This window comes from Microtus oregoni, unplaced genomic scaffold (genome assembly GCF_018167655.1).
Source record: "Microtus oregoni isolate MIOR12 unplaced genomic scaffold, Mior012 000036F_ref0000092, whole genome shotgun sequence".
Lineage (NCBI taxonomy): Eukaryota > Metazoa > Chordata > Mammalia > Rodentia > Cricetidae > Microtus > Microtus oregoni.
The window spans coordinates 23,179,793-23,206,065 of NW_024543095.1; the positions used below are offsets into that span (position 1 = coordinate 23,179,793).

At 40.1% G+C, this 26,273-nt stretch overlaps 1 protein-coding gene across 1 annotated transcript in view; it reads right to left on the minus strand.

The window, feature by feature from the left end:
* Nup155 (nucleoporin 155) overlaps nucleotides 1-26,273 on the minus strand; it is a 50,166-nt gene extending 23,893 nt beyond the window's left edge. Inside the window, exons 1-19 of the mRNA XM_041631162.1 lie at nucleotides 26,020-26,273; nucleotides 23,482-23,619; nucleotides 22,345-22,441; nucleotides 20,283-20,353; nucleotides 19,384-19,476; nucleotides 18,298-18,464; nucleotides 17,387-17,492; nucleotides 15,304-15,377; nucleotides 14,303-14,394; nucleotides 13,076-13,173; nucleotides 12,467-12,619; nucleotides 11,590-11,690; nucleotides 9,025-9,195; nucleotides 7,825-7,935; nucleotides 6,917-7,011; nucleotides 5,314-5,402; nucleotides 4,569-4,631; nucleotides 2,114-2,261; nucleotides 311-377 (exon numbers count right to left, since the gene is read on the minus strand). Coding sequence (XP_041487096.1) covers nucleotides 311-377; nucleotides 2,114-2,261; nucleotides 4,569-4,631; nucleotides 5,314-5,402; nucleotides 6,917-7,011; nucleotides 7,825-7,935; nucleotides 9,025-9,195; nucleotides 11,590-11,690; nucleotides 12,467-12,619; nucleotides 13,076-13,173; nucleotides 14,303-14,394; nucleotides 15,304-15,377; nucleotides 17,387-17,492; nucleotides 18,298-18,464; nucleotides 19,384-19,476; nucleotides 20,283-20,353; nucleotides 22,345-22,441; nucleotides 23,482-23,619; nucleotides 26,020-26,179 — 2,094 coding nt within the window. The 5' untranslated portion in view covers nucleotides 26,180-26,273. The remainder of the gene's footprint in view (nucleotides 1-310; nucleotides 378-2,113; nucleotides 2,262-4,568; nucleotides 4,632-5,313; nucleotides 5,403-6,916; nucleotides 7,012-7,824; nucleotides 7,936-9,024; nucleotides 9,196-11,589; nucleotides 11,691-12,466; nucleotides 12,620-13,075; nucleotides 13,174-14,302; nucleotides 14,395-15,303; nucleotides 15,378-17,386; nucleotides 17,493-18,297; nucleotides 18,465-19,383; nucleotides 19,477-20,282; nucleotides 20,354-22,344; nucleotides 22,442-23,481; nucleotides 23,620-26,019) is intronic.

Genomic DNA, 26,273 nt, shown 5'->3' on the forward strand with positions numbered 1-26,273 from the left:
GCAGGCTAACCAGTGCTGAGATTATGAGAGTTTCTAGCGTACATGCCAAGAAGTGAGAACACATGGGGAGACTAAATATTAGGCTGACTCTTTGACCCTCACAACAGCTTTGAGAAAGAGACAGTTCATTTCACTTTGCAGTAGAGTAGCAGGCTGGAAGTGTTAAAAACCTTAGTAAGTGACAGGGACAAGATCCAAACTAGAGAGAGAGCAGGTACCTGCAACATTAAGACACATGAAATACTACCTACTGACATCATCTACTGGTTCCATGCAAACAAGGAGATGGAGATGATACACAGAAACTTACTGCAGTGATCTCCCTGCTGGAACTCTTGAATACTCTTTCAACAACTAAGCTAGCATCCCAAATATTTCTGGAACAAAAAGTATTTTAATTATTATACTGTAAATGAATGCAACGTTTTATTACATGCAGTTACTTTTCCGTAGGAACATAATGCTCTAATCAGACTTTCAAACTTAGCAACTACTTACTATGTTTCATGGAAAACGGAGCTGGCGAGCTAGCTGGTTCAGCAAGCAAAGACACTTGTAGTACAAGCCTAGTGGCCTGAATGCCATCCCCTGAGCTCACATGAAGGGGAAGGAGAGAAATGATTTCACCAAAGTGCCCTCTGACATCCACATGTACATTGTGGCATGTCCTTATCCTCCATCATGCATGGACACCAAACTTTCAAACATAACATCCCTACTACTCCAGAATGAGTTTATTAAATGAAAGCCTACTAAAGAAAAGTTCAGTGGTTAAGAACATGTGCTGCGGGCTGGAGAGATGGATCAGAGGTTAAGAGTACTTCCAGAGGTCTTGAGTTCAATTCCCAGCAACTACATGGTGGCTTACAACCATCTATAATGAGATCTGGTGCCCCTTCTTCTGGCCTGCAGGCATACATGCAAACAGAACACTGTATTCATAATAAATAAATAAATCTAAAAAAAAGAAAAAAAAAAAAAGAACATGTGCTGCTCTTGCAGAGGATCTAGGTTCAGTTCCCAGCATCTACATGACAGCTAACAACAATATGTAACTCCACTTTCAGGATATGATGCTTTCTTCTGGCTTCCATGGTCACCAGACATACACGCAGCGCACATACATATACGTGCAGGAAAAGCATTTATATACATAAAATAAAAATTGTAATACACATACACACGTATTTATCTCAACATGTAACTCAATATATATAGAGAGACATGGCAGCTAATTAGAAGTTAAGGGAGAACTACAAGGGCCACCATCATTCATCCTTCCCTCTACCTGTTTCCTCTGCAGGATGACTTCCATACCTGTCCTTAAAGGGACGGAGGCTGCCCCCACCTTTTGAATCAAGGCTGGCCAGATAAAGCAGGACAGAGAATGGCACTGCTGTAAACAGAGGCACCGACAGGCTTTGCAAGTTTCTGCCTTCTCCTGCAACCCTGCCACTAGCTTGACTGTCATACTGAAGGATGAGACCACAGAGAGAAAAGAATTGTGTGGCCATTTCACACCAGTGGATAAATGGGCCTCGAAGCATATAGAAATACAGCCAAGATAAATAAAACTCTTTCTACTGTCGCATCTGATTGCATATGTAAGACCAGACCTCCAGCTGAAATCTACAAACAGGATGCTCTATGAGGCTAGTTATTAATATGCATGAAGATGTAAGCTGAGGCTATATGCACAGAAATAAAACAACAAATACAGCTAAAGGGCTGAGTAATGCAAAAACAATCTTAATCAGTGGATGGGCGTAAAAAAATAAAACTCACTAAGTAATGTCCCAAATATAGATTTAAGAATATGTCACTGGGGCTGGAGAGATGGCTCAGAGGTTAAGAGCACTTCCAGAGGTCCTGAGTTAAATTCCCAGCAACTACATGGTGGCTCACAACCATCTGTACTGAGATCTGGCGCCCTCCTCTGGTATGCAGGAAGAATGTTGTATACATAATAAATAAATAAAGGAGAGATGGTAATTATAACAGGATATACACACACACAAACACACATACACAGAATATTTAGAATTAAAAAAAAGAATACGTCACTACTGTAAATAAGACAAAATGGGACAATAGTAGTCTACAAAATACTTACCCCATGATTCGAGAAAAGTAAATGCAAATACCATTGTGTTTTCCTGAGTACACAATCTCTGGTCCAGTCAAACCACCCATGCTTGTAGCCTGCATTGCTGGGTTTCCCACAGCATACATTGGAGTTGACATGGTAGAAGGCTGAGCACCTGCACACAGAGAAGAAAGTCTCTTAAAAGTAAAGCCTAGGGTCAGGCAGTGGTGGTATACGCCTTTAATCCCAGCCCTTGGGAGGCAGAGACAGGTGGATCTCTGTGAGTTCGAGGCCAGCTTAGTCTATACAGTGAGTTCCAGGACAGGCTCCAAAGCTACAGAGAAACTCTCGAAAAGCCAAAAAAGTAAATCCTAGGTTCACCGTAGCTTACTATTACTATTTTGCTAAATGGACACAGTATCAAACAGCACTCTAATCCACATCTCTGTCTCCAAGGATCAGTGAGGCTCTCAGACCTCATCAGAGAAGATTCCTTGTGTCACAAATGGTGGCTAACTAAGAAATTCACTGAGGTTGAAATGCAGAGCATAAGTTCCTGTGGATCTTTAGTCACAATGGGACACCTATATCACAGCCCAAGGCCACCCCACCACCAGAAGGCACAATGTGAGAGGGGGTATAAGACTGTAAGAACCAGAGGTCAGAGAGGAACATGGCAGGACTGCTACAATCACGAGCTCACTGCGGGGCTGGCTAGACAAGAGCAAACCAGTCAGCATTCCAGCATGGAAGAAGGGCTCACAAGTCTCTACCATAGCTGAGCAGCTATAACAGTTGATGGCTTCTGGCTGTTAAGGGTTGGTATGGTCCTTGTATGCTACAGTGGGTGGCCCATGTCCATTAGGATGTAGACAGAGGAGAGGTTGAGGAGTGGAGGTTTGGGACAGTAATTCTGGAAGGAGTTGGGGTTAAATATGCTCAAGCATACCATGCATGTATGAAATTCCCAAATTAATAAAAAGTTTTTAAAAAAGAAATCTGAAATGTTTAGAAATTTCAATAATCCATTTGGTTTATCTGGACAAAAAAAGGGAAATATTTAAAGATAATGGAAGAAATAGATAGACATTTCATTTTGTTTGATAAAAAAGGGTATATTTGTGTAGTTGTTGTTTTTACCTTTACTCTTTTGGGGGCCCACCACCCAGCTCCCAAACAAATCACACACAGAGGCTCATTCTAACTTATAAATGCCCGGCCTTAGCTTGGCTTGTTTCTAGCCAGCTTTCCTCAACTTAAATTATTCCATCTACCTTTAGCCTAAGGGCTTTTTTCTTTCTCTGTTTCTGCATATCTTTCTTTTACTCTTACTCTGTGGATGGCTGTGTGGCTGGGTAACTGGCCCCTAGCATCCTCCTCTTTCTCTTGTCCTAGATCTCCTATCTCCCTTCCCAGATTTCTCCTCTTTTTGTTCTCTGCCTGACAGTCATGCCTATCCTTTCTCTTGCTCTGATATTGGCTATTCAGCTCTTTATTACACCAATCAGGTGTTTTAGACAAGCAAAGTAACACAGCTTCACAGAGTTAAACAAATGCAACATAAAAGAATGCAACATGGGCTGGAGAGATGGCTCAGAGGTTAAGAGCACTGACTGCTCTTCCAGAGGTCCTGAGTTCAATTCCCAGCAACCACTTGGTGGCTCAAAAAAAATCTGTAATGAGATCTGGTGCCCTCTTCTGACATGTAGGTACACATGCTAACATAACACTGTGTGTATTACAAATAAATCTTTAAAAAAGTAACATATTTTGCATCATTAAACAAATAAATGTTTCATAGCATAAACAAATATAACACACCTTAAAATAATATTCTATAACAGACTTGAACTGTTTTTTTTCAGCTAAACTTTCACATGTAGGCAAGGCAGGATGAAAAAAAGAAAACTTGAAATCGCTGTTTCTAATGTTGGAGAGAAAAAGAATACAGTCATCAGGACCCAGTTAATCCCCATATGCCAGTGAGAGGATGCCACCCTGTTACAGGAGTTCCTAAGTGAGGCATTGATAGTCAAATGCGAAAACTAGCTTGGATGCCACTCTGTCAGTGGAGTACAGGGTGTGTGCATGTGACCACAGACCAAACAAGATTGTAAGTATGTATCTGGGCTGCCAGGGCAACCTTGGTTGTTGTTCCTGTTTACCAGTCTCTCTTGGGCCTGGAACTCAGCTAGCAGGTCAAGCTGGCAGGCCAGGCAGCTCTCCCAGTCTGGAAATGACAAGCACTCATCACCATGATAGCTGTTCCATGGCTGTGAAGACCGGATTCAGGTCTTCATGTCCATGGGAAGCAATTCTATCAACTGAATTATCTCAGCCTCTTTCTTTCTTTCTTTCTTTTTTTTTTTTAAGGAATTAGGCAATTTAATCTTCTCAATATAAAATATTAAAAACAATAATTAATAATGTTAGCTCTTCAAAGTGAACAGAAGTAAAAAGCCAGAACATAGAAAATAAGTACCATGGGACGGTGTCCCCAAAGCTGATGGATTTGGGTAGACGCCACCACCAGGAACAGGAGAACCTGCAAGGGAAAAAGAGAATAGAGATCTGTCAAATACTTTCTCAATGTTAAGTATCTGATCCAGACTATGTAAGGAAGCTACTATGCGTGTGACTAACACTGCCTATCATAGACAAGAATCAGACATATCCTAATTTCAACTAGTCAGCACTTGTCAGCATCTGGAAGTCAGCATTTGGAAGACAGAGATACGAACTTTCTTATTACTTGATTATTCATCTCTTCCTTCTTTGTCTTTTCTTTTTTATCTCTTTCTCTTCGAATACTAAATAAACTCTGTAAACACTACTAGTTAAAATTTATAGTGCTTCTAAAAAAAAATTATAGTGCTTCTTAGTATTCATTAAATACTCAATATTGTAAGGTGTGGTAGCAGCACACAGTTTTAATTCTAGCACTGGGAGACAGAGGCAGAGCGAATATGAGTTTAAAGGCAGCCTGGTCTACATAGCAAGTTCCAGGCTAGCCAAGGCTACATGGAAAGATTCTATCTCAAAACAAAACAACAAAAAACCAATACCAAACAAACAAAACTGGATTCAACAGTAACTATCTAGACTTACTCATTACTAATACAGATACTAAGACTAATACTAAAAGAACAACAAAACTCTCTATTGCATAAAGTATGTCATCATTTTAAAAATATAACCCAAGTTTCAGTTTAATGTTCCATACTCACTTGAATACATTGGCGACCCGAGGATGGGACCAACATTACTTGGAGTGGGAAGAGTAGCTGGAAATCTCATCTGTGCTTCACCGCCATATCTATTTGTGTGACAAAAGAATGACTTACTAACCCATGCTCTTGTAACTGGGACAAGCTGGGATGGATAACCCCTGCTCCTTTTAGCTTATTTATTTAATGGCAGACATTTTAAGGTATGGTGCCGGCAGAGAGAGTTATACCTAGCATAATTTTTCAATTAATGTTGACTTGAAATTGCAACCAGGAAATTAGAGGGCCGCTACTGATGTCTAAACACATTACAGATATGTAGCGAGTAATTTACTTATTGAAATGACACAGTAATCTCTCTGATAGAATATGATTAGCTGTAAATTTCAAAATTTTTTTTAAAGATTTGTCTTTGTGTATGCCTGTGCATCACGTACACCTTGCACATGGAGGCTACAGGAGGGGGTCAGATCCCTGGGAAACAGAGTGACAGATAGTGTTAGCTGCCATGTGGGTGCTGGGACTTGAACTTGGATCTTTTAAAAGGGCAGCCAGTGCTTTTAATTCCTTTTCCATCACTCCAGCCCTAAATATTTAAAACATATACAGTGCACTCACACTTCAAATTCTCAGAAATATTTTACAAAAAGAAAACCTCTGAACAACGGTGCAAAGGTTAGTGGAACAGTGCTTAACTAGGAAGGATGAGTTCTGGTTTAATCCCAGCACTCAGAATCCCTCAGGGCCAGTGATACACGTGAAACAGAACTGGTTATGTTTGAGGAAGAGAAAAGCATGGAGAGAAGTGACTTCAGTGAAAAGTGCAAAACAAGACCAAAAGTCAATGAAAACCTAGAGAACAGTAACGCACACCTTCTGCCAATCAGCCTGTTCCATCAGCATTATAATTTTTCTTATAATGAATTTGAATAATTTGCCTAGTTCCTGTACTCAGCACCCACATGGTAGTTTCGCCACAGGAAATGCACTGCACTCTTCTGGCTCACAAAGGCTTTGCATGCATGAGCTACACAGACACATGCAGTCAAAACACCCATTCACAAAAAGTAACATAATTAAAAAAAAAAAGTGGCCTAGGCTTAGCAGGTTTAAGATCCTAGATTCAATTCCAGTACCACCAAATACTCAAACAAAAAACAACCAACCAAAAGAGTAGGTCTTCGGCTGGAAAGAAGACTCAGCGGTTAAGAGCACTGGCTCCTCTTCCAGAGGTCCTGAGTCCAATGCCCAGCAACCACATGGTGGCTCACATCCATCTCTAAAGGGATCTGATGCCCTATTCTGGCATAAAGGCATACATGCAGACAGAGCACTCATATATATATATAAAATCAATAAAATAAAATCTTTTTAAAAAGCAAGTCTTCCATATAACAATATTTCACAATATTTTTAAGGTAGTTGATGGACGTTTTGGGACTAAGAACGTAGCTCAGAGGTAGAGTGTTTAGGGCTTGTATAGCATGGGTAAAAGGTCCTATGTCCTACTCTGAGAATGGACTCCAACAAAGAAGTGGCTCATTACATAAACAAACACACAAACATGCATGCATGCACACACGCACTCCACCCCGACGAGTACCTAAAAAATGCCCGTGTAGCCCAAGCAGACACTTCTCTATCACAGGCAGCAGTGGAACAAGCAAGGATAAGGCAAGTTGCACAAGCTTGGTCTTCCTGTAAGGAAAAATTAAAGACAAACCCAAAGTTGAAGCAAGTGTTCAACAAATACTTGCTGATGTAATAAAATCAATCAATAAAGCAAACAGCACAGATTTAAATTTTAGCTCAGGCACAGTATTAAAGATGCATTCTCTTTATTAAGGTTTGATCAACTGTTACTCTTTATCTTTTATTCTAGTAATCTATCCTCCTAATTTTAAGAAATTATCAATAAGAGCCAACATTATTGAGTATCTACCATGTACTAGGCACGATTTTTAGAAGCCAGTATAACAGTCCTTATAGCACAGTACACAGAAAGTAAGAACTAAAACTAAACTAAGTGTGGTGAATACAAGCTTCTCACTCCAGTTCTGGAATATTTTCAGCAGGTAGTTTGAGTCCTGGGTCTGAGCTTTAATTAGACAGTACTAATTTTAACTAAGCCTTCTCAGATTTAAATCTACCAATTAAGTTATGGCTATTATCTACTAATGTCTTCACATTTCACTTCAACTGTGCTTGGAACACAGTACATATGCACGCTCATAAAGTAATGCCTGGCATGTTTAGAAAAAATTGTATTTCGCATACGACCTCAATATCGTTCTTACTAGTATACCTTAATAAGGATTTGTCAAAATCAGAGGATAAATCTGGAGAAGCCCTGTGACATAACTACTTTCAGTATCAGTTCATATACGCTAATTCGAGTACAAAAGAGAACAGAAAATCTGGTTATTACAGTGTTTTACTTCCAATTTACAAAGAATTTTGACAGCCTTATTGCTTCCTTATTTAAAATATCACACTACCGGGCATAATTACCTGATGTAATTTGAAGAATCTTTCAATCTCCTCTCCGTCTCCACCCACGTTACTCACAAGCAGATGTCTCAGCTGGTCCACAGGTCTAAGTTTGTGAAACATAAGACTACCCTGACAAGTCAACAGTGAGAGAGAACATGAGTACGCCATTGGCAGGCCTGACTGGCGGAGGGCTGGAGAGGTAGCTCAGGGGCGGAGCTCTAGCCTGGCATGCACAGCCAGTGATACACACAAAAGCCTGGCCGTTAGCACTTGACTGCTGCCTTGTTTAACAATAAGCTACTCCAACAATACAAAAAAACAAAACAAAACAAAACCAGGCAAGATTGCCACAACAATCAATCTATATTCAATTTTCATATCTACAAAAAATTAATAATCTTGCCCCTCTCATGCTGCTCCTCAAATCAGAGAATTAGTTAGATTATTCATATCATTATTATATGTTGGCACATATGTCTATTCATAGAAAAAAAGCTGGATCCTTAGCCATCCATTAACCAGGATAAATTCCAAACAGACCCAAGGTTTCAAGAACAAAATTATAAATGTACTAGAAAAACATGAAAGTTTTATTTTTTAAATAAATCTCAAGCAGAAAAAAAATAGTTCAGCACAAAACAAATTCTAAAAAATAACTGTTATTGACTACTTGAAACTTGTCTGTACGAAAAAGAGTTAAATCACAAATTAAGAAAATAATGAGAGGCTGGGCAGTGGTGGCACACACCTTTAATCCCAGCACTTAGGAGGCAGAGGCAAACGGATCTCTGTGAGTTTGAGGCCAGCCTAGTCTACAGCGCAAATTCCAGATTTGCTCCAAAGCTACACACAGAAACCCTATCTCGAAAAACCAAAAGAGAGAGAAAAAGATAGGAAGAAAATCATGTGAAACTAAAACGCAAAACTTAGTTTCTTTGACATATACATCTTGAGCCAATAAATGAAACAGACAGCTCTATAGAAATGGTCAAACAGTGTCTCCCCTAATCCTCGGGACAGATTACAAGAACCACCTCCACCCTGAGATGCTTCCAACTGTGCATAATACCAGAGCAGGGGTATGGCTCAGCGGCGCTGTGCTCACTAGCATGCAGGAGTTCCTGGGTTCAGCTGTCAGCACTGCTATGAGAAGAGGCCTTTTGTATACTTCATAGAGCCTCCCTTGCTTGCCTCTATGGTTGGCAGATATGCACGTACCTGTGCCGAGAGGAGAACGAATTTCTTTGGCGGCAACATGTGCTGCTGGACGACAACTGGCGAGTCAGTGATTGGAATATGGTCTTTATTTAAAGGAGTAATGATTTTATCTACTTTTAATTCATCTATTGCAGAAAGAGCCCAGGAGTGACCATCAACCCGTGTCGTCATCTATGGAAAAAAAATACATCGCTTTCATATTTTGTTGAAGTCACAGATGCCAAAGCTTCTAGGACACAAAACCTACAAAAACAAAAACAAAACAACCAAAGAAGCCTCCCTAAATTCAGCACCATGGGTATCTTCCATATATATTTAGCTTTTTACCACACTATTCTTTTCTTTCTATATGAAATCTGTCTTTTTCGTTCTTCCTTCCTTTTTTTTGAAGACGCTGTCACTATGTTCTCCAGGCTTCCTCAGACCCAGCCTCGCTGCCTGTCTCCCAAGACTGGGATCACAGGTTATACACGCAAGCTTGCTAACCTCTGCAGTCTAAGGAACAAGGCCTTCGTAAGGTAGGCTCAAAGTTCTACTGCTCTATTACAGTTTATCAGCCAGAAAGCGGTCATCTAAGTTTCTGTGCAGAAGGATATAACTGGCAGATTCAGTGGTTTCTTTGCTGGCATAGACTGTGTTCTCCATTGTTCTATTTCCTTCCTAAAGTAAGATCCTTTAAAATCTAAAAGTATTTTAGTATTCTAAGATATTTTAGGAAAGCAATTCAAGCACTGGAAAATGCTAAGATATACTCTTCATCCATATGCATAATACCTGTCCTCAACAACCAGAGTCTTGCTTTCTCTCTTCTCGCACATTTTTCTTCTACTGAACCATTTGAAAGTGATAGACCCAGCCCACTAAATACTTCTCCAAGCATCTCCAGAAAATAAGGATATTCCCTTAAACCATGAATCATTGTTACATGTAAAATGCTGATAATGCCGGGTTTGGGGCGGGGGGGGAGATGCCTTTAATCCCAGCACTTGAGAGGCATAAATTTGAGGCCAGTTTGGTCTACAAGAACAAGTTCCAGGACAGGCTCCAAAGCTACAGAGAAACCCTGTCTTGAAAAACCAAAAGAATGTTGATATAATTCCCTAATTAATTCAATGCCCAATCTATACAAAATTTCCAAACCCACCTTTAGAAAACTAGAATTTTATCAGTGTTATGTACTCTATGTATTTGGTGGCATATATTCTTATTTTTAAATAAAAGTTCACATCTGTTTGAGAACTCAAATATTATACAAATTAAAAAATTACTTTAAAACATAGTTAAGCTGGGTGTGGTGACTCATGCCTGTAACCCAAGCATTGAAGAGGCTGAAGCAGGAGGAACATAGTCTGAGGCCAGCCAAACTACATACTGCGTCTCAGACTAGCCTGGGCTTTTGAGTGAGGCCTGTCTCAAAAGCAAAACAACAGAAAGTTAACATTTATTAGACCCTTTCTCTGTCCCATGATTTCATTTAATCCCATGGCATCTTCGCAGAGAAAGTACAGTGGCAAATATTAAATCTAAGAAAATGATAGTGCTAAAAGCCAAAGCAAGCCTCCAAAGCGACGTTGAGGTAAATTTTGACCTTTATCCCTGTCCCCAATCAGGACTGCATCTGTATCTTTCTGAGATCAAAATTCCTATGTTTATTATGATATGAATCCTTACCAGGCTGGCCTCGAACTCACATAGACCTGCCTTCCGGGTGCTGGAACTAATGGTGTGCATGATTTATGCTGAGCCCAGTGTTTTCTTTTTAAGATGTTTTAAAAGCTGGGTATGGCATCACATGCCTGTAATTTGAGCACCTGGAAGGCAGAGGCAGGTGTGTCTCTGTGAGTTCAGGGTTGGCCTGATCTACTCAACTAGGGTTACATAATGAGAACTGCCAAAAAGATCCATGTGGGATGAATATAATCTGACAGAGTTAAAAAAACAACATACAAACAAAATAAGAGAACATTTCTTTACTCTTAATTAAGATTGCTTTATTTGGGGCTGGAGAGAAAGCCTAGAGGTTAAGAGGACTTGTTGATCTTATGGAGAACCCGGTTTTGATTCCCAGCACTCATCTACCTCAATGGGTATCAGGCATGCACATAACAAACACATACATACATAAAAAACATTAAATTAAAAACATTTTAAATTTCTTTCTTTAAAATTTTGTGTACCCACGTACTCATGTTTGTGTCTGTGTTAAGTGTGTGTGCACATTAGAGTTTAGGGGCACAAGGAAACAGAAAGAGAACATCAGATCCCTTACAGCTGGAGCTACAGGTGCTTCTGAGCCACCATGTGGGTGTTGGGATCAGAACTCCAGTCTTCAGGATTGAACAAATGCTTCCAACCTCTGAGCCTCTCTCCAGTGCCCCGCTAAGATTTCAAATCATATTTTATGAAAATAGCAATAATTTCGAAGACAAAGTTATTCACCATACTATTTCTCCCTTAAAACATTCTTAACTGCAATAGGGATGTGACCACACATCTGAATGCCTGAGTGCTGTGTCACCTGCAGCACCACAGACGAATTTCACTACAAGTCTCAGAACTACTGACCTGAGTTTCCATCATTGGCTTTTGGAAAGGAAATGTATCATGGTTGACACACCATAAAATGTCATTATCTTCATTTTCTGATGCTGTCATTAATAGAATTCCTAAAAGTTAAACACACAAAATTATTATGTGATGCTAAATAATCTGCATTCCCAGTAACTTTAATAATTAGCAACAGTATACAGAATTTATACAATGGTGGAAACAATCTAATGAGGAAAGAACAGGACTTTGTTTTTGAATAAATGGTGCTTGGAAAAATAAAATATATACCTAAAAATGTTTACAAATAAATTGGACAAAAAGAAATACCAGACCTATACGAGTCATGGGAATAAGGTTATAATTTTAAAAAGTGCCGTGATAGTATCGAAAGTATTGATTATTTGAAGATATTCTTCTTGCAAAAGAAAATTAAGTTTGGGTATTGAAAAATAATAGGGTGGAAGAGCCTGGCATAGTAGTACACATCTTTAATCCTAGCACTTGGGAAGCAGAGGCAAGTAGACTTCTGTAAGTTCAAGGCCATTGTGGTTTATGTAGAGAGGTCCAGGCCAGTCAGGGTTATACAGTGTGACTCTGCCCCCCCCCCCCAAAAAAAAAAAGGAGGTGGCAGTGGTGCTGAGAGAGAGATGGCTCTGCAGTCAGGAAAAACACATGTTGTTTTTGCTCTTGCAGGGAACCTGGGTTCAGTCCCCAGGTCCCATGTTACAGCTCAAAGCCATTTGAGAAAACTACACATCTAGAGGTCTGATGCATTCTTCTGACCTCCAAGGGTACCAGGCATGCTCATGGTGCACATACATATATGTAAGCAAAACACACATACACATTAAAAAAACCCTAATCCTAAATCTCACAGCACTTCAGAACTTACCTTTACTATAAAGAGCTTTGTGCACTTTTGAAGGCTTCTCAACTGTTGAAGATGCTGAGAATCCAGGAGGTAATCGGACATGAACCAGTGTCAGTGTATTGGGCCGAGCTAATGGCTGCCTGAATGGACAAGTGCTGAAATACAACCTCACACCTGATGAGGGGGTAAAGACAGGCATTAGCAACAGAAAGGAAGGACCAGGACACGTGTAGTGAAGAAGCTTCACACATAAACACAGGCTTCTGCAAAAGCACACATCATTTTCCTCACTGGCATGAAATTATGGATTAGCAGTTTAAAGATATTTTTAGAAATGTCACTGAATTGAGCAGTGGCTCAATACATTGCTATAGTAAGAGCTTGTGACAAGCCAAGGGAACCTGCGACTCAGTTAAGGCTCTGTCACTAAAAACAAGACACTTCACTTTGCAGGTCTGGTTATACATCACAATATATACAATTCCTTCCACTAAAAAAATCCTTATTATATGAATTCTCAACACAGCTTAATAACTAATGAAGGAGTGAAACCATTTCTAATCATAAACTTCCAATTCAAGTATTATCAAAACGTGTATAGCAATGGTACAAATACAGAAACAAACATACCTGCGTGAGTGACGGCCAGTAACTGACAGTCCAGTGACTCACAATTGTCAATCACTGCTATCTGAACAATTGGCTTAAAAACGGAACGATCAATAGTCCTGTAAGAAACAAAACTGAAATGTATTTCTAGTCTGAGGCAGGAATGTTGGCACATGCCTTTAATCCCGGTTCTAGGGAGACAAAGGCAAATGGATCTCCTTGAGTTTAAGGCTGGTCTACATACTTAGTTCCAGGACAGCCAGAGATATAACAGAGAGATTCTGTCTTAATAAATAAATGAGATTAATTCCTAAAGTAACAGTAGGAAGTAGCAAGACTCCAGCATAGTTAAGACTGGCCCTCTTGCCAGGTGGTGGCGGCACATGCCTTTAATCCTAGCACTCGGGGGAAGGAGAGGCAGGCAGATCTCTATGAGTTTGAGGCCAGACCGGTTTACAAGAGCTAGTTCCAGGACCAGCTCCAAAGCTACAGAGAAGCCTTGTCTTGAAAAACCAAAAGGCTCGCCCTCTTACCAAGCCATTGAAAAGACCATTTTAAAGGGGTAAGTAAACTGAAGGAGCTAGAGTGTTCTCAAGGGATCAAATTCCCACTGCAGTGACCACTACTGATTAAAGGGAGAAAACTACCAGTGGGTAAACCAACATGAAGCCCCTCCAGATGCAGCGACGTAGTTTAGGTAACCTGTGTGTCCTGGCTTAGGAACCCAACTTGGACTCTAAGAACTTTGCATTGAACCCTGAACTGGTTGTTGCATACTTCCCAAACCCTTAGTTATCTGTAGACATTCTCCTTCCTTTGTAATATAGGTCTTTACACTTTCATTTTCTAGTAAGTACAGTGATATAACATTTGCAACAAACAGCTAGAGCTTAAAAGTTCCAAGGAAAAGGGTTGGAGGCCCAGCTAAGTGGTTGAATGCTTGCCTAGTCTGTGGGAGACCTTGGGCTTGATTCTCAGCACCTTTGAAAACAAAGTCCAAGAGGGAAAAACACAACAAGCTATACTTTACTCAGTAAGACACACCACCTTATGTTTCGAAACAACATGAGACAGTCAATAGCAACAAGATTTCAAACACAACTTACGGTGATGTTCCTTAACCAATCATCTTTTAGAGACGTTTGGAGCCTTAATTTAATCTTAGTATAGTATATATAACATATGTGCTACATATAAATAGCATAATGATGTCTGCAAATGAAATGCTGACAATAAAGGACATATTACCTAGCAATGTTTCCAGCAGCAGAGACAATGGCGTTTTGGGAAACTGAGGCAACTCTACTCATCCCCTGTCCATCATGGCCCAAATCATAAACCTGAGAATGAAACGGTGCTCCTTCAGACACAATTATACAGCGTATACATTACATTAAAGGTGACTTGTTCTTTTAAAGTATAATTTGATGCTTAACAGAGAAGGAAATACTAGATTGTTTGAAATCTCACCAAATCAAACAAACAAAAAATGGCCTAAAAAACTGTTTGAGGTGTTTATTGGAAAAAGCACACAACTGACGCAGGCATGGTGATACACACCAGCAATAACAGATACTGAGGACTGCAAGGTCATGCTTGGCCACAAAGCAAGCTGAAGGCCAGCATAAACTACATGAGAATCTGCTTCAGTATACAGGCAGTTGGAATGACTAGATCATCTTCATAAAGCAGGGATGTGCTGGGTGTGATGGTGTATGCTTTTAATCCCAGCTCTTGGGAGGCAGAGGCCAGCCTGCTCAACAGAGTGAGTTCCAGTATATCCAGGCCTACCCAGAGAAACTTTATATTGAAAAACAAAAAACAAGACAAAAGAGGGATGTAAGTAGGTGAGACACTTCACTGGCTAAAGGTATGGGCAACTACCAAGCTGACAATTTGAATTCCATCTCTGTACCATGAGAGAAAGAGAACTGACTCCTAAAGTTATCCTCCACCTCCACATGAGAGCGTGTCACATGGGTGTGTATACAAATGTGTACACACACACAAATTGATTTTGCCAGGCAATGGTGGCGCACACCTTTAATCCCAGGCAAAGACAGGCGGATCTCCATGAATTCAAGGCCAGCCTGGTCTATCAAGTGAATTCCAGGACAGGCTTCAAAGCTACAGAGAAATCCTGTCTCAAACAACAAAAACAAACAAACAAAAGTAATATTTAAAAACAAACAAACAAAAAAACAGGAATGTTTTTCTACTTTTAAATGGTAGCAAATATGCATACATACCTGAATTACTCCTTTCTCTGACCGTGTATACAGAATATTTCTGGAATTATCAATTTCAATTTGAACAATAGGATCTAAAAGTAAAACAAAAGAAGAAAACCAAACCCCAAGGATTATCAATTGAACACAGAATGTATTCAAAACAAATTAAAAGTGATGCATTAGGATTTGTATTTAGGGGCTTTCTACTCTCTTGCTTGGTTGTTAAAGTCTACAATATCTATGTAAGGACCAAGCGAGGGAACAAAGACGTCAAATACTGACATGGTCATGAGTAGCACAAATAACTTACACCTTCAAGCAAGGTACTGGACACTGCTCTCCAGTAATCCTAGCTTGTAGGAGACTAGGGACATGAAGTGTTTAGAGATTAAGAAATATATTAAAGACGAGTAGTGGTGACGCACACCTTTAATCTCAGCACTCGGGAGGCAGAACCAGACCAATCTCTGTTAAGTTCGAGGCCAGACGGGTCTACAGAGCTAGATCCAGGAGAGCCAAGGCTACCAAAGAAAAACTGTCTTGAAAAATTAAAAAAAGAGGGGCTGGAGAGACGGCTCAGCGGCTAAGAGCACTGGCTGCTCTTCCAGAGTTCCTGAGTTCAATCCCCAGCAACCACATGGTGACTCTGCCCTCTTCTAGCCTGCAGGCATACATGTAGACAGATCCCTGTATACATAATAAATAAACATTAAAAAAATTAAAAAGAGAGAATAAATTAAGAGTTGGAAGTTATGTTGTTCTATAGAGCAAAACTCTGTCTTAAAACAAAAACAACTGATTCTGTCTTCTAAATGATTTTTTAAATTTTGTTTTCAGACGGTCTCACTATGCAATTCTGTCTGGCCTCAAACTTGCTATGCAGCCCATGCTGGCTTTGAATGTACAAAAATGAACCTGTCTCTCTGAACTGGGATTAGAGGTATGTCCCACCATGCCCAGTTTAGATTACTCCATCATCCAGTAATACTTAACAAACTATTTACTATATGCTAGAAAAACAAAGACTACTACACTCCTAATTTTTCAGGAATGAAAACAAAGGATGACATCTAGGTAGGAAAACGCCACAGAAGAGATGGACGGACAACTGAGTGGTCAAGGGTACACACTACCTCTGGCAGAGGTCTGAGTTTGATTCCCAACACTTACACTGCCTGCAATGCCAGCTCCTCGTCTCCACAGACGCCAAATACACATATAGGCCCACAAATCCACACTGATACATACTCATAAAGAAATTTAAATTTAAATTCAAAGGAAAAAGAAAGCACCACAATACATACTGATTTCTAAAAATACACAGCATGTTTCCATAAGAGCGTATCACTTCACAGTGTGGCAGCCACAGTACTCTGTGTAAATAAACCTACTCTGTTAGCAGAGTGACAAAAATCTCTTACAGAACCACACAGAAGTGGCTCATGACAAAAAATTCCGTCATTTAATTTTCTTTTTTAAGTTTCATTATATTACTTCACTTTAAAGCATCTTAAAATTATTACACTTGCTTGTTGCTAAGTTTGTTAAAATTCATTGATATAGGTCGGGAGGTGGTGGCACATGTCTTTAATCCAGCACTAGGGAGGCAGAGGCAGGCAGTCTCTGAGTTCTATGCCAATCTGGTCTACAAGGTGAGTTCTAAGACAGCTGGGGCTACACAGAGAAACCCTGTCTTAAAAAAACAAAACAAAACACAGAAAAAATCCCAGAGATATAAATTTGACCTGGGGGTTTGTTCTAGACCATTTCCCATATAGGGAAAACTGTCTTTCTTACCTGTGCATGTATGCTGTTTGTGGGGACAGACAGACCACACACACCTTTTTGTTTAAGGAGGAAAGGTGTTTTGGTCACATGATGCAGGAATGACCCAAAATTTGTAGAAAATAGCTAGGTGGAGATTAAAATCTATGTTTTTCTGTTTTATGACACTGCTGCTCCCTGAGACACCTCACAGACATATAGCAAATACAATTTCATATGACAAGTATGACAACTAAGAAAGCAAATTTCTGAAGAAAATGTTAAGTTCAAAGTACCAAAAATTTTGCTTTATTTGCCAAATTTGTTTCCTACTTACCATCTTCTGAGAATGTGAACTGGAGCAAAGAAGGAACGAGGAAGGAAAGAGAGCTCTTTGAGTGGTTTATCTTCCTACATCTTTGACTGAACCAGCCTGCTTCTGCCTTGGAGAGAAACAAGATGTGTGATACCATACAATGACAACTGTACCCACGCTCAGTGAAACCTCTAGTCTCCACAGACCACCAGGGACTGTAAGTACAGTGAAACACACTTTTCAAAATTAACTCCAGTTATTCTATAATTAAAAATATCTACTAAGTACAACAAATAACTTTGAACACACATTATTCAATGAAAAGTCAATTGTAAACATAACTAATAGTAACCTAAGTGAGGACAGACATTTACAAAAGTGTACACACAGACACATGTAAACAGGTATTTATTTATGTGTATAAATACACATATGCCAATTTAAATATCATGCTTTAAAACAGTATCTTTCAACTTTCCTAATGCTGTGACCCTTTAATATAGTTCCTCATGTTGTGGTAACTCCCAATTATAAAATTATTTTTGTTGCTACTTCATAACTGCAATTTTGCTACTGTTAAGAATTGTACTAAAAATATCTGATATGCAACTCCCCCCAAGGGGGTCCTGACCCACAAGTTGAGAACCATTGCTCTAAAGACACATACCAAACAGATTACCACAATGACACTGGTGTTTGTCTAACACTAATAAAGCTCTGAGCTCAAGTTCCAGAATACCAATATTTGCACAAGACAAAAGGGTTTTACCTAGGAGGAGGACTAGGTCTTATGGGTATAGAGTAGTTTGGTTTATGCTTGAATATTTTCCTTAATAATATATAGAGAATAAAATTAGAAAATTAAAACAAACGCTCTTCTTTTGCTTTTCAAAAGGATAACAAAAACCAAATTTGTAAATGTTAATGCTTACTTGGTATGCTACTTCATACAAACAGCCGTCCTTTCCAGCCAAAAAAATTCTGCCATTATCAGTGGAAGTGATGGTTAAGAGGTAAGTGTTATCAGTCGGAAGAGAATACAAAGGATCTGGCAGCAGCTGCATCCCGCCACTCATGCTGTCATTAAGATTGCCAGAACCTGCAGGTGTGCAACAAGAAAAACCAGACAACAGTTCCTTAGTTTTCTGAAAGCTAAAATGATCCTCACATTATCTTGAGAACTGGTAACTTAGCTGGGCGATGGTGGCACACGCCTTTAATCCCAGCACTCAGGAGGCAGAGGCAGGCAGATCTCTGTGAGCTGAAAAAAGAGAACTGGTAACTTTACTGAATTCCTACTAAAATATCCCGAATGCCTACAACATTTTATAAAGTTAGCATAAAAGCTTGAAGGGCTGGAGAGATGGCTCAGATTCAAGCGTTGTTCTTGCAGAGGACCAGGGTTCAGTTCTCAGTACCCATATGACCAGTCACAAAGACCTGTCTATAACTTAAGTTCTAGGAGATCTAACATCATATTCTGGCTTCCACACACACACACAATCACATATATACATTCGGGTAAAATAGTTATACACAAAAAATAAAAATAAACCTTGCCTGGCTGTGGTGGCGCACGCCTTTAATCCTAGTACTTGGGAGGCAGAGGCAGGTGGATCTCTGTGAGTTCAAGGCCAGCCTGGTCTAAAGATTGAGTTCCAGTACAGCCAGGACTATACAGTGAAACTTTGTCTCATAAAAGCAATAAAAAAATACATAAATTTAAACAAAACAGTTTAACACAGTGTGGCCACTGTGGTGGTGGGTGTGGTGTGGTGTAAAGTGCTTGTGTCTATATGTAAGGCCCTGAACTCAATTCCTAGAGCATGCATGCATACATACACAGAGTTTCACTAAAGATAATTTAAACTGCACCTATATTACACAATTTGCTATCTAGCAAAATATCAAAAACAAACCGAAACTCGTGTGAGGATTTAGTACTAAAAACCATTATAATGCTCATTTTCAACAAACTATTATTTTTAAAAACCTAGCATATGAGTGAGTTACCATACCTGTTTGTACATTAGCATAGCTGAGGCCAAGAATTACTATATCTACAGGGGTTGCCAAAACCAGCAGGTGTCGTACATGAGGTTGAAAGATGCCTACAGCAAAACAGACAAAGGTAAATTATTTCCTGAAAAACCACAGAATGTAGGCATGAATAAAATATGGTTACACTATTAAAGTGAGCTCCTAATTAGACAGCAAAAGTCTAAATCTGGGTCAACAAACTGTGTTTAAATATTACTATGTTAAAGCACTAAAGTACATAAACAGTAGAAAAGAATAGGAAATAACTGACTCAACAACGCCATTTAAAAAGTGTCGCACACTCGGGGGCTGGGGAGTCGGCTCAGTGGTTGAGAGCACTGACTACTCTTCCAGGGGAGAGGGTTCAATTCGCAGCACCCACATGGTAGCTCATAATTGTCTGTAACTCCGGGATCCACCACCCTCGCACATACATATAGGCAAAACACAAATCAATTAAAATAAAAAAGTGTAGCACACACATGCAGTACAAACATTATTCAGCCACACAAAGGAGGAAATTTTGGGGACAGCATTTGAGGTGGCCCAAGTTGGCCTCAATCCTGTGATTTAGCTGAAGATGACTTTGAACTCCTCCCTCCGCCTCCCCAGAGCGGGGATCAGAAGCATGTGCCGCTGCACCTGGCTGAAAAGGGAGGAAATTCAGATATCCAACATGCATGATCTGTGACGACAAAAACTAACTGAAGTAAGCTGGACAGAATAACAGATGCTACAGGTAAAAAGTCACTCGTATAGAAAAAAGCAGAGTGGTGGCTGCCAGGTGTTAGAGGAAGAGAAATATTTTGATTGACTCTAACACATTTGGAGACCATGCATACAGTCAGAATCTCATCCTGATAGTTTCAGTTCTTACCAGCTTTTGGTTTCACAAGTCCCACAGCAAGAATTGTTTCACTGAGTCCATCAAAATAGGCAAGGTCACCTCTGCTCAAAGTAAAGAAAACATGTTTATATATATAATATATACATACTTAAAAAATCTTATTTACAATGTTCTTTATTAGTTTAGATATCAGAGTAAAAACCTAAAACAGCAAACAAAACTAATGAAGAATTAAGACCCAGGCACTAGACCTTTCTAAGGATAAGGTAGAGAAACATTCTAAATATCTGTCCAGCTGGGCTGCAAGCAATGACTCTCAAGTTAACACCAATCTCCAGCTGCAACAGGGGCAGGTGTGTGGAGAGGACTCTCTGGGAAGGCACTCATAAAACTTAATGATAAGAGTAGAATGGGAAAAATTCCCCAGTGCCTAATCTGCATCCTAAAGTAGGGAAATTATAAAGGAATTCAGAAATCCATGCTACTGGGTTAACTACAGCAACAAACAAATCCAAGTTCAGTTTAACTCTAGACCTGGAAAAAAGTCGGTCTATTCACCGAACCCTAATCAATGAGGAGGAACATCCATGTCTCAAGATAATAGTATTTGTTAAATGAATGAGCGTAAGATTTGACTAGAAAAGTAAAAATGTCACTAACGTCGACATTTTGGAGCAATCACAATCATAGACCATTGCTATAATGACTAACATGTCCATGGACACATCTAGTTAAATACAGTTTTAACTGGAAGTATCTTTCTGTAGAAGTTGTCATATGGTATAATTGATGCAATTAAGTATTTTGAATATGTGTTCATGTGCACATGCATGTTTCTAAGTAAAAGGAGTATTAGTTATTCGATGCAAGAGTAACAGCTTAACTATGTGGGCCTTCTATGACACTTCCCATCTCAATGGATGACTCACGTAGATAACTGAATAACTGAAATATGAAGGAGAAGTAACACAAAACTCACCTCTAGAGGCTAAGAGAGCTAACTGATCATATACTACTCTGTTTAAGAAACACTGACTTTGGATTTTAAATATTCGATATATTTAATTCACAAAGTCAAAAACCATAAAACAACCAAATTATCATTTCAATAATTATTGGCTTCATAGTCCATAGAAATGCAAGGAAAAGGAGTCTTTGTAAAATGTCCAATAAGGGACCGCCACCAGGGCCCATGTGGTGGAAAAAGAACTAACTCATGCAGGCTGTCTTCAGACTGCCACTTATGCACTGTGATACACACACCCACACCCCTAAACCCAGGCCCATACACATACACACAAAAGAAATAAAATATAATTAAAAAAATTAAAAATGCGAAATAATGGCTCAAAAATACCAACACATAATCTTCTCTACAGACTACAAACTTGGAATATATGCCTTGCTTCTCGGGAAGTCCTTTGAAAGGTGGATATAACTCAATGAGAGAATCCATGAGACACTAGGTTTAATCCCCAGGATTCAAACAAGCAAACCAACTAACAAATAACAACAAAGAATAAGAGCAGAATCTTGGTTGGGGAATGTAGCTCCATGATAGAGTGCTTGCCATGAGTAGACTGAATAGACCAAGAGCAAAGTTCAAGAAATTCTTACAAATAGAATGACATTGTGTGTATATGTGCAGAGGTGTTTGTGTGCATGCACGTAGAGAAGAAGCCAGAGGTTAGTCAATGTTGGTTGTCTTCTTTCATTCTCTATCTTACTCTTTCAGACAATTACTCTCCCTGAACCTGGAGTTCACCGTTTCCAGGTAGACCAGTTGGCCGGAAAGACCCCAGCATTTGCCTGCTTCTGCCCTTCAAGGGCTGGGCTTCCATGGCTTTTATGTGAGTCGTGAGGAGCTGAGCTCTGACTTGCTTGCTTGCATAGCAAGTACTTTAGTCATGAACCATCTCCCTAGCCCCCCAATCCACATCTCAATGCCCCCCATGACTAGTATGCACATTGGGAAACACTCACCCAGAAGAGATAAACAAAAGGTAAAACCAGCCAGTTTCTCATGAGTAGACCATGAGCTGTAACAAGCAATAAAGGTTAAGAGAATTCCAACCCAGCCTGCCATACATACCCATCTTCGTAGTTCCACATGAATATGTCACTGTCAATTGTCAGCCAAGCTCTGCTGATAACAGGGAAAACCCCCATCATGCAGTTACACTGCATATCTGAGGAAGCGTGAATGTAAGGTGCAAAGAGTTCAATCATTTTTCACACTATTTCCTCAATAGCTTTTGACTTAAAACGTAGGATTAAAAGACGATCTCTTGGTTAGATGTATCACCCGATGACTCAGCACTTGCCCGGCACCCATGAGGCTCCTGTCACGTTCCTTTCTTTCTTCTCCCTTTCCTTTCCTCTCCCCTTTTTCTTTATCTAATTTTATTTATTGTGTGTGTATGTGTTTTATGCTAATGTTTGTCTGTGTACCATGTGTGTGTGTGCCTGGTGGCCTTGGAGCCCGAGGGACTGGAGTTATAGTTGTAAGCCATCAAGTGGGTGCTGGGAATCTAATCTGGGTCCTCTGCAAGAGCAGAGAGTGATCTTTACTGCTGAATTAGTTCCAGCCGATAACACTTTTTCCTTCTTTCTTGAGACAGTCTCACTGTTAGCTCAAGCTGGCCCGGGAGCTGCAATCCTCTTGCCTTATCCTCATGACTGCTGGGGTTACAGGTATGTATTATCATGCTTATCTGCTCTGTTCCTTCCTTCCAAGACTGGGTAGCACTATTAAGTTCTATCTGCCTGTCCTGGAACTCACTAATGTAGACCAGGCTGGCCGTAACCTCATAAAAATCATCCTACCTCGATCTCACAAGTGCTGGGATTAAAGGTGTGTGCTGCCATGCCTGACCCATGCTTATCTACTCTAAAATAGGAAGCAAACTACCCAGTATATTATAAGGTCTATAATATACTCCAAGCTGGCTGCAAGAGTACCATAATCCTCCTGCCTCAACCTCAAGAGTACTGGCAATACAGATATATGTCAGCACTGAAGACTAAAATTTGGGGTGAGGTAGGTAACGAGAATTGAGCAGCTGGGCCTCAGCCCTGCCAGACAAATGCTCTAGCACTGAGCTTTATCCATGGCTCTGAAAACACTTAAATAACTTGTAGACACTATGTAAGCATAGAACAGGAATTATAGTAATGAAAACACTAATCTAATATTTATAAAATAGGTAAATTAAAAACAATAGGATACGTCCAAACTGTTCAACTAGCTCAGGTGGGAGGGGGACTCTTCGGATAGTGCTGATCTCCGGAAGGCTGGGTACTGACAGCAAACCTGGTCCTTGTAGAGGGTAATCCATATCCGACATTCCGGAAACAGTGGGATTGTCTACAAAAAAAGAAAAGGAAGCATTTATAGACAACAGTAAAGTACCACTCACCAACTAGAATAAGATAAGCAATTCATGCCACCTCTACCCCACCCCACCCCAGAGCCCATGATGTCTCCAAATTTAAGGAGTTCTGACCTGTTACAAAGTGGACTTGAGAAATCTCATTCTCCCAGGATGGGACAGTTATTGGCTTCAATCACGAGCAAAGGTTATCAAGCTTGGGGATGTAGTTGAGCCTAGCATACATGAACACCTGGCTGTGATTCCTAGCTCAGCAAAAACAAGACATGGTGGCATATGCCTGTATTCCTAGCACTCTAGAGGTGACAGCAAGAAGATCGGGAATTCAAAGTTACCCTTGACTACAGTTAAAAACCAGACTGAGTTATATTAGATTTGTCCTAAAAAATCAAAACAACATCCAAATCAAACAATCCATTCTCCTTTCTTTGTATTTCTCCTCCAGACCGACCTGTCACACACAAATAGTACCAAAAATGCTATATATTATTGGTGGCAACCACAGACTACTCTCAATAAAGAATTTATTTTATTTTATTTTATTTTATTTTTTGAGAAAGGGTTTCTCTGTAGCTTTGGAGCCTGTCCTGGAACTAGTGTAGCCCAGGCTGTAGCCCAGAGATCTGCCTGTCTCTGCCTCCCCAGTGCTGGCTTTAAAGGCATGTGCCACCACCGCCCAGCCTAAAATACAATTTTAATACAACAATGTTCCTAATGAAACAAAGTAGCAATGCAAAAAGGATGAATAAATTCAGTGAGGATGAGAATGTGAATGGTCAAGAAGACTTTCAAAGAAACTAAAGACTTTCTTTTTGTGGAGACAGGCTCTCGATGTATAGTCTGGCCAGCCTGGAACTCACTATGTAGCCCAGATTGACCTCAAACTCAAAGAGATCTTCCTGCCTCTGCTTTCTATGTGCTGAGATTAAAGATCATCGTGCTGTCGGGCAATGGTGGCGCACGCCTTTAATCCCAGCACTTGGAGGCAGAGGAGGGCAGATCTCTGTGAGTTCGAGGCCAGAGCTAGTTCCAGGACAGGCTCCAAAGCAACACAGAGAAACCCTATCTCAAAAGACAAACAAACAAAAGATCACCACGCCTGGTTTAAACTAAAGACTTTCACGAAGAGTCTGGGAAGAGCTAGGTGATGGTGGCACATGCCTTTAATCTAAGCCAGGCCAATCTCTGTGTTCGAGGTCAGTATGGTCTACAGAATGAGTTCCAGGACAGCCAGGGCTATACAGAAAGACTCTGGGAAGAGTCTGTTAGGCAGAAAAAAAAACAAATGCTAGAAGGGAAAGGCATTAGTGCAAGGAGGAAGTATATGCAAAGTATTTTAAGAGTATCAGAAAGCATAACTCTTTATATCTTGTTTTCAAACTTAAGAGGAAAGGGACAAATTAAGATGATTGGCTAACAGGACAAACACATTCTATAAGGCAAGCCCATGTTAGTAGTTGTCAAGTACAATGGCTACCTTTGCTTCTGGTATTTCTGACTTAAAATCTCACAAAGAATTTCTACAAATCGTTAGAAATGTATTGGTTACTTTACATCGATTATCCAGTTCACCTCCATTTTTGCTCACAAGTCTCAACTGGACCTTAACCTTTCTCTGCTTTTCTCCAAATTTCCTGTACCAAGGGCCACTTTGTAGCAACTAATGCAATTCCACAAACCTTTAGCTGGTTACAATTTTTTAATTTAAAGGTAAATACTTTCCAGTTATCTCGTTGGTTGACAGATAAACTTTGTTATTCTCTGTCAGTCGGCATTCTGACTCCTCCATTTCTTTATTGGTTCGTTCCGGCACTATATTTGCTAACTGCACACATAAGATATGCCTCTGAGACAACATCAGAGATTTCCAAATTATCTCCTTTGTTTTTTTGATTGGCGCACCGCTCACACAAGAAATGTACAAAAATGGAAACTGGATCAGAAGATTCTTCTCATTTGAATTCAATGAGCTTACTCTTACCTCTTCAAGTATCTACAACGAACAAGTGTAGACAAGAAAAAAAATTCAAAGGGGGGCTGGAGAGATGGCTCAGTGGTTAAGAGCACTGGCAGCTCTTCTAGAGGTCCTGAGTTCAAGTCCCAGCAACCACATGATAGCTTACACCTATCCGTAATAAGATCTGGTGCCCTCTTCTGGCCTGCAGACAAATATGCAGGCACAACACTATATTCGTAATAAATATTGTTTAAAAAAAAATTCAAAGGGGTTTGCTCTTCTTCAAACATTTAGGAAAACAAGCCCTAATCTCTGAATGTGCTCGTAGGCACCAACGTGCAGATAAGGACAGAGACAGAGAATCAGAATGAATTTTCTTAGGCGGAGAAACAGGACACCACTGGACCGGCTCACTCACTTGGGGCGGACACCATGAGCAGCTCAGAGAGGTCTGGGTACATGCGGTCTTCTTGCAACTGTCGGTCGATAAGCCTCCCCGCATTTTCCAAAGCTTCCTGCAGGGAGGCGGCCGACGACGTAGAGGCCACCATCACCGAGCCCAGCACAGACGACGGCATGTCGACAACCGCGGACACCACGTTACAAAAATACTGCAAACCCGAGGCGAGCCGAGAAAAAAACCAAGAGACTTCAGAACCGCTCCCTGGGACG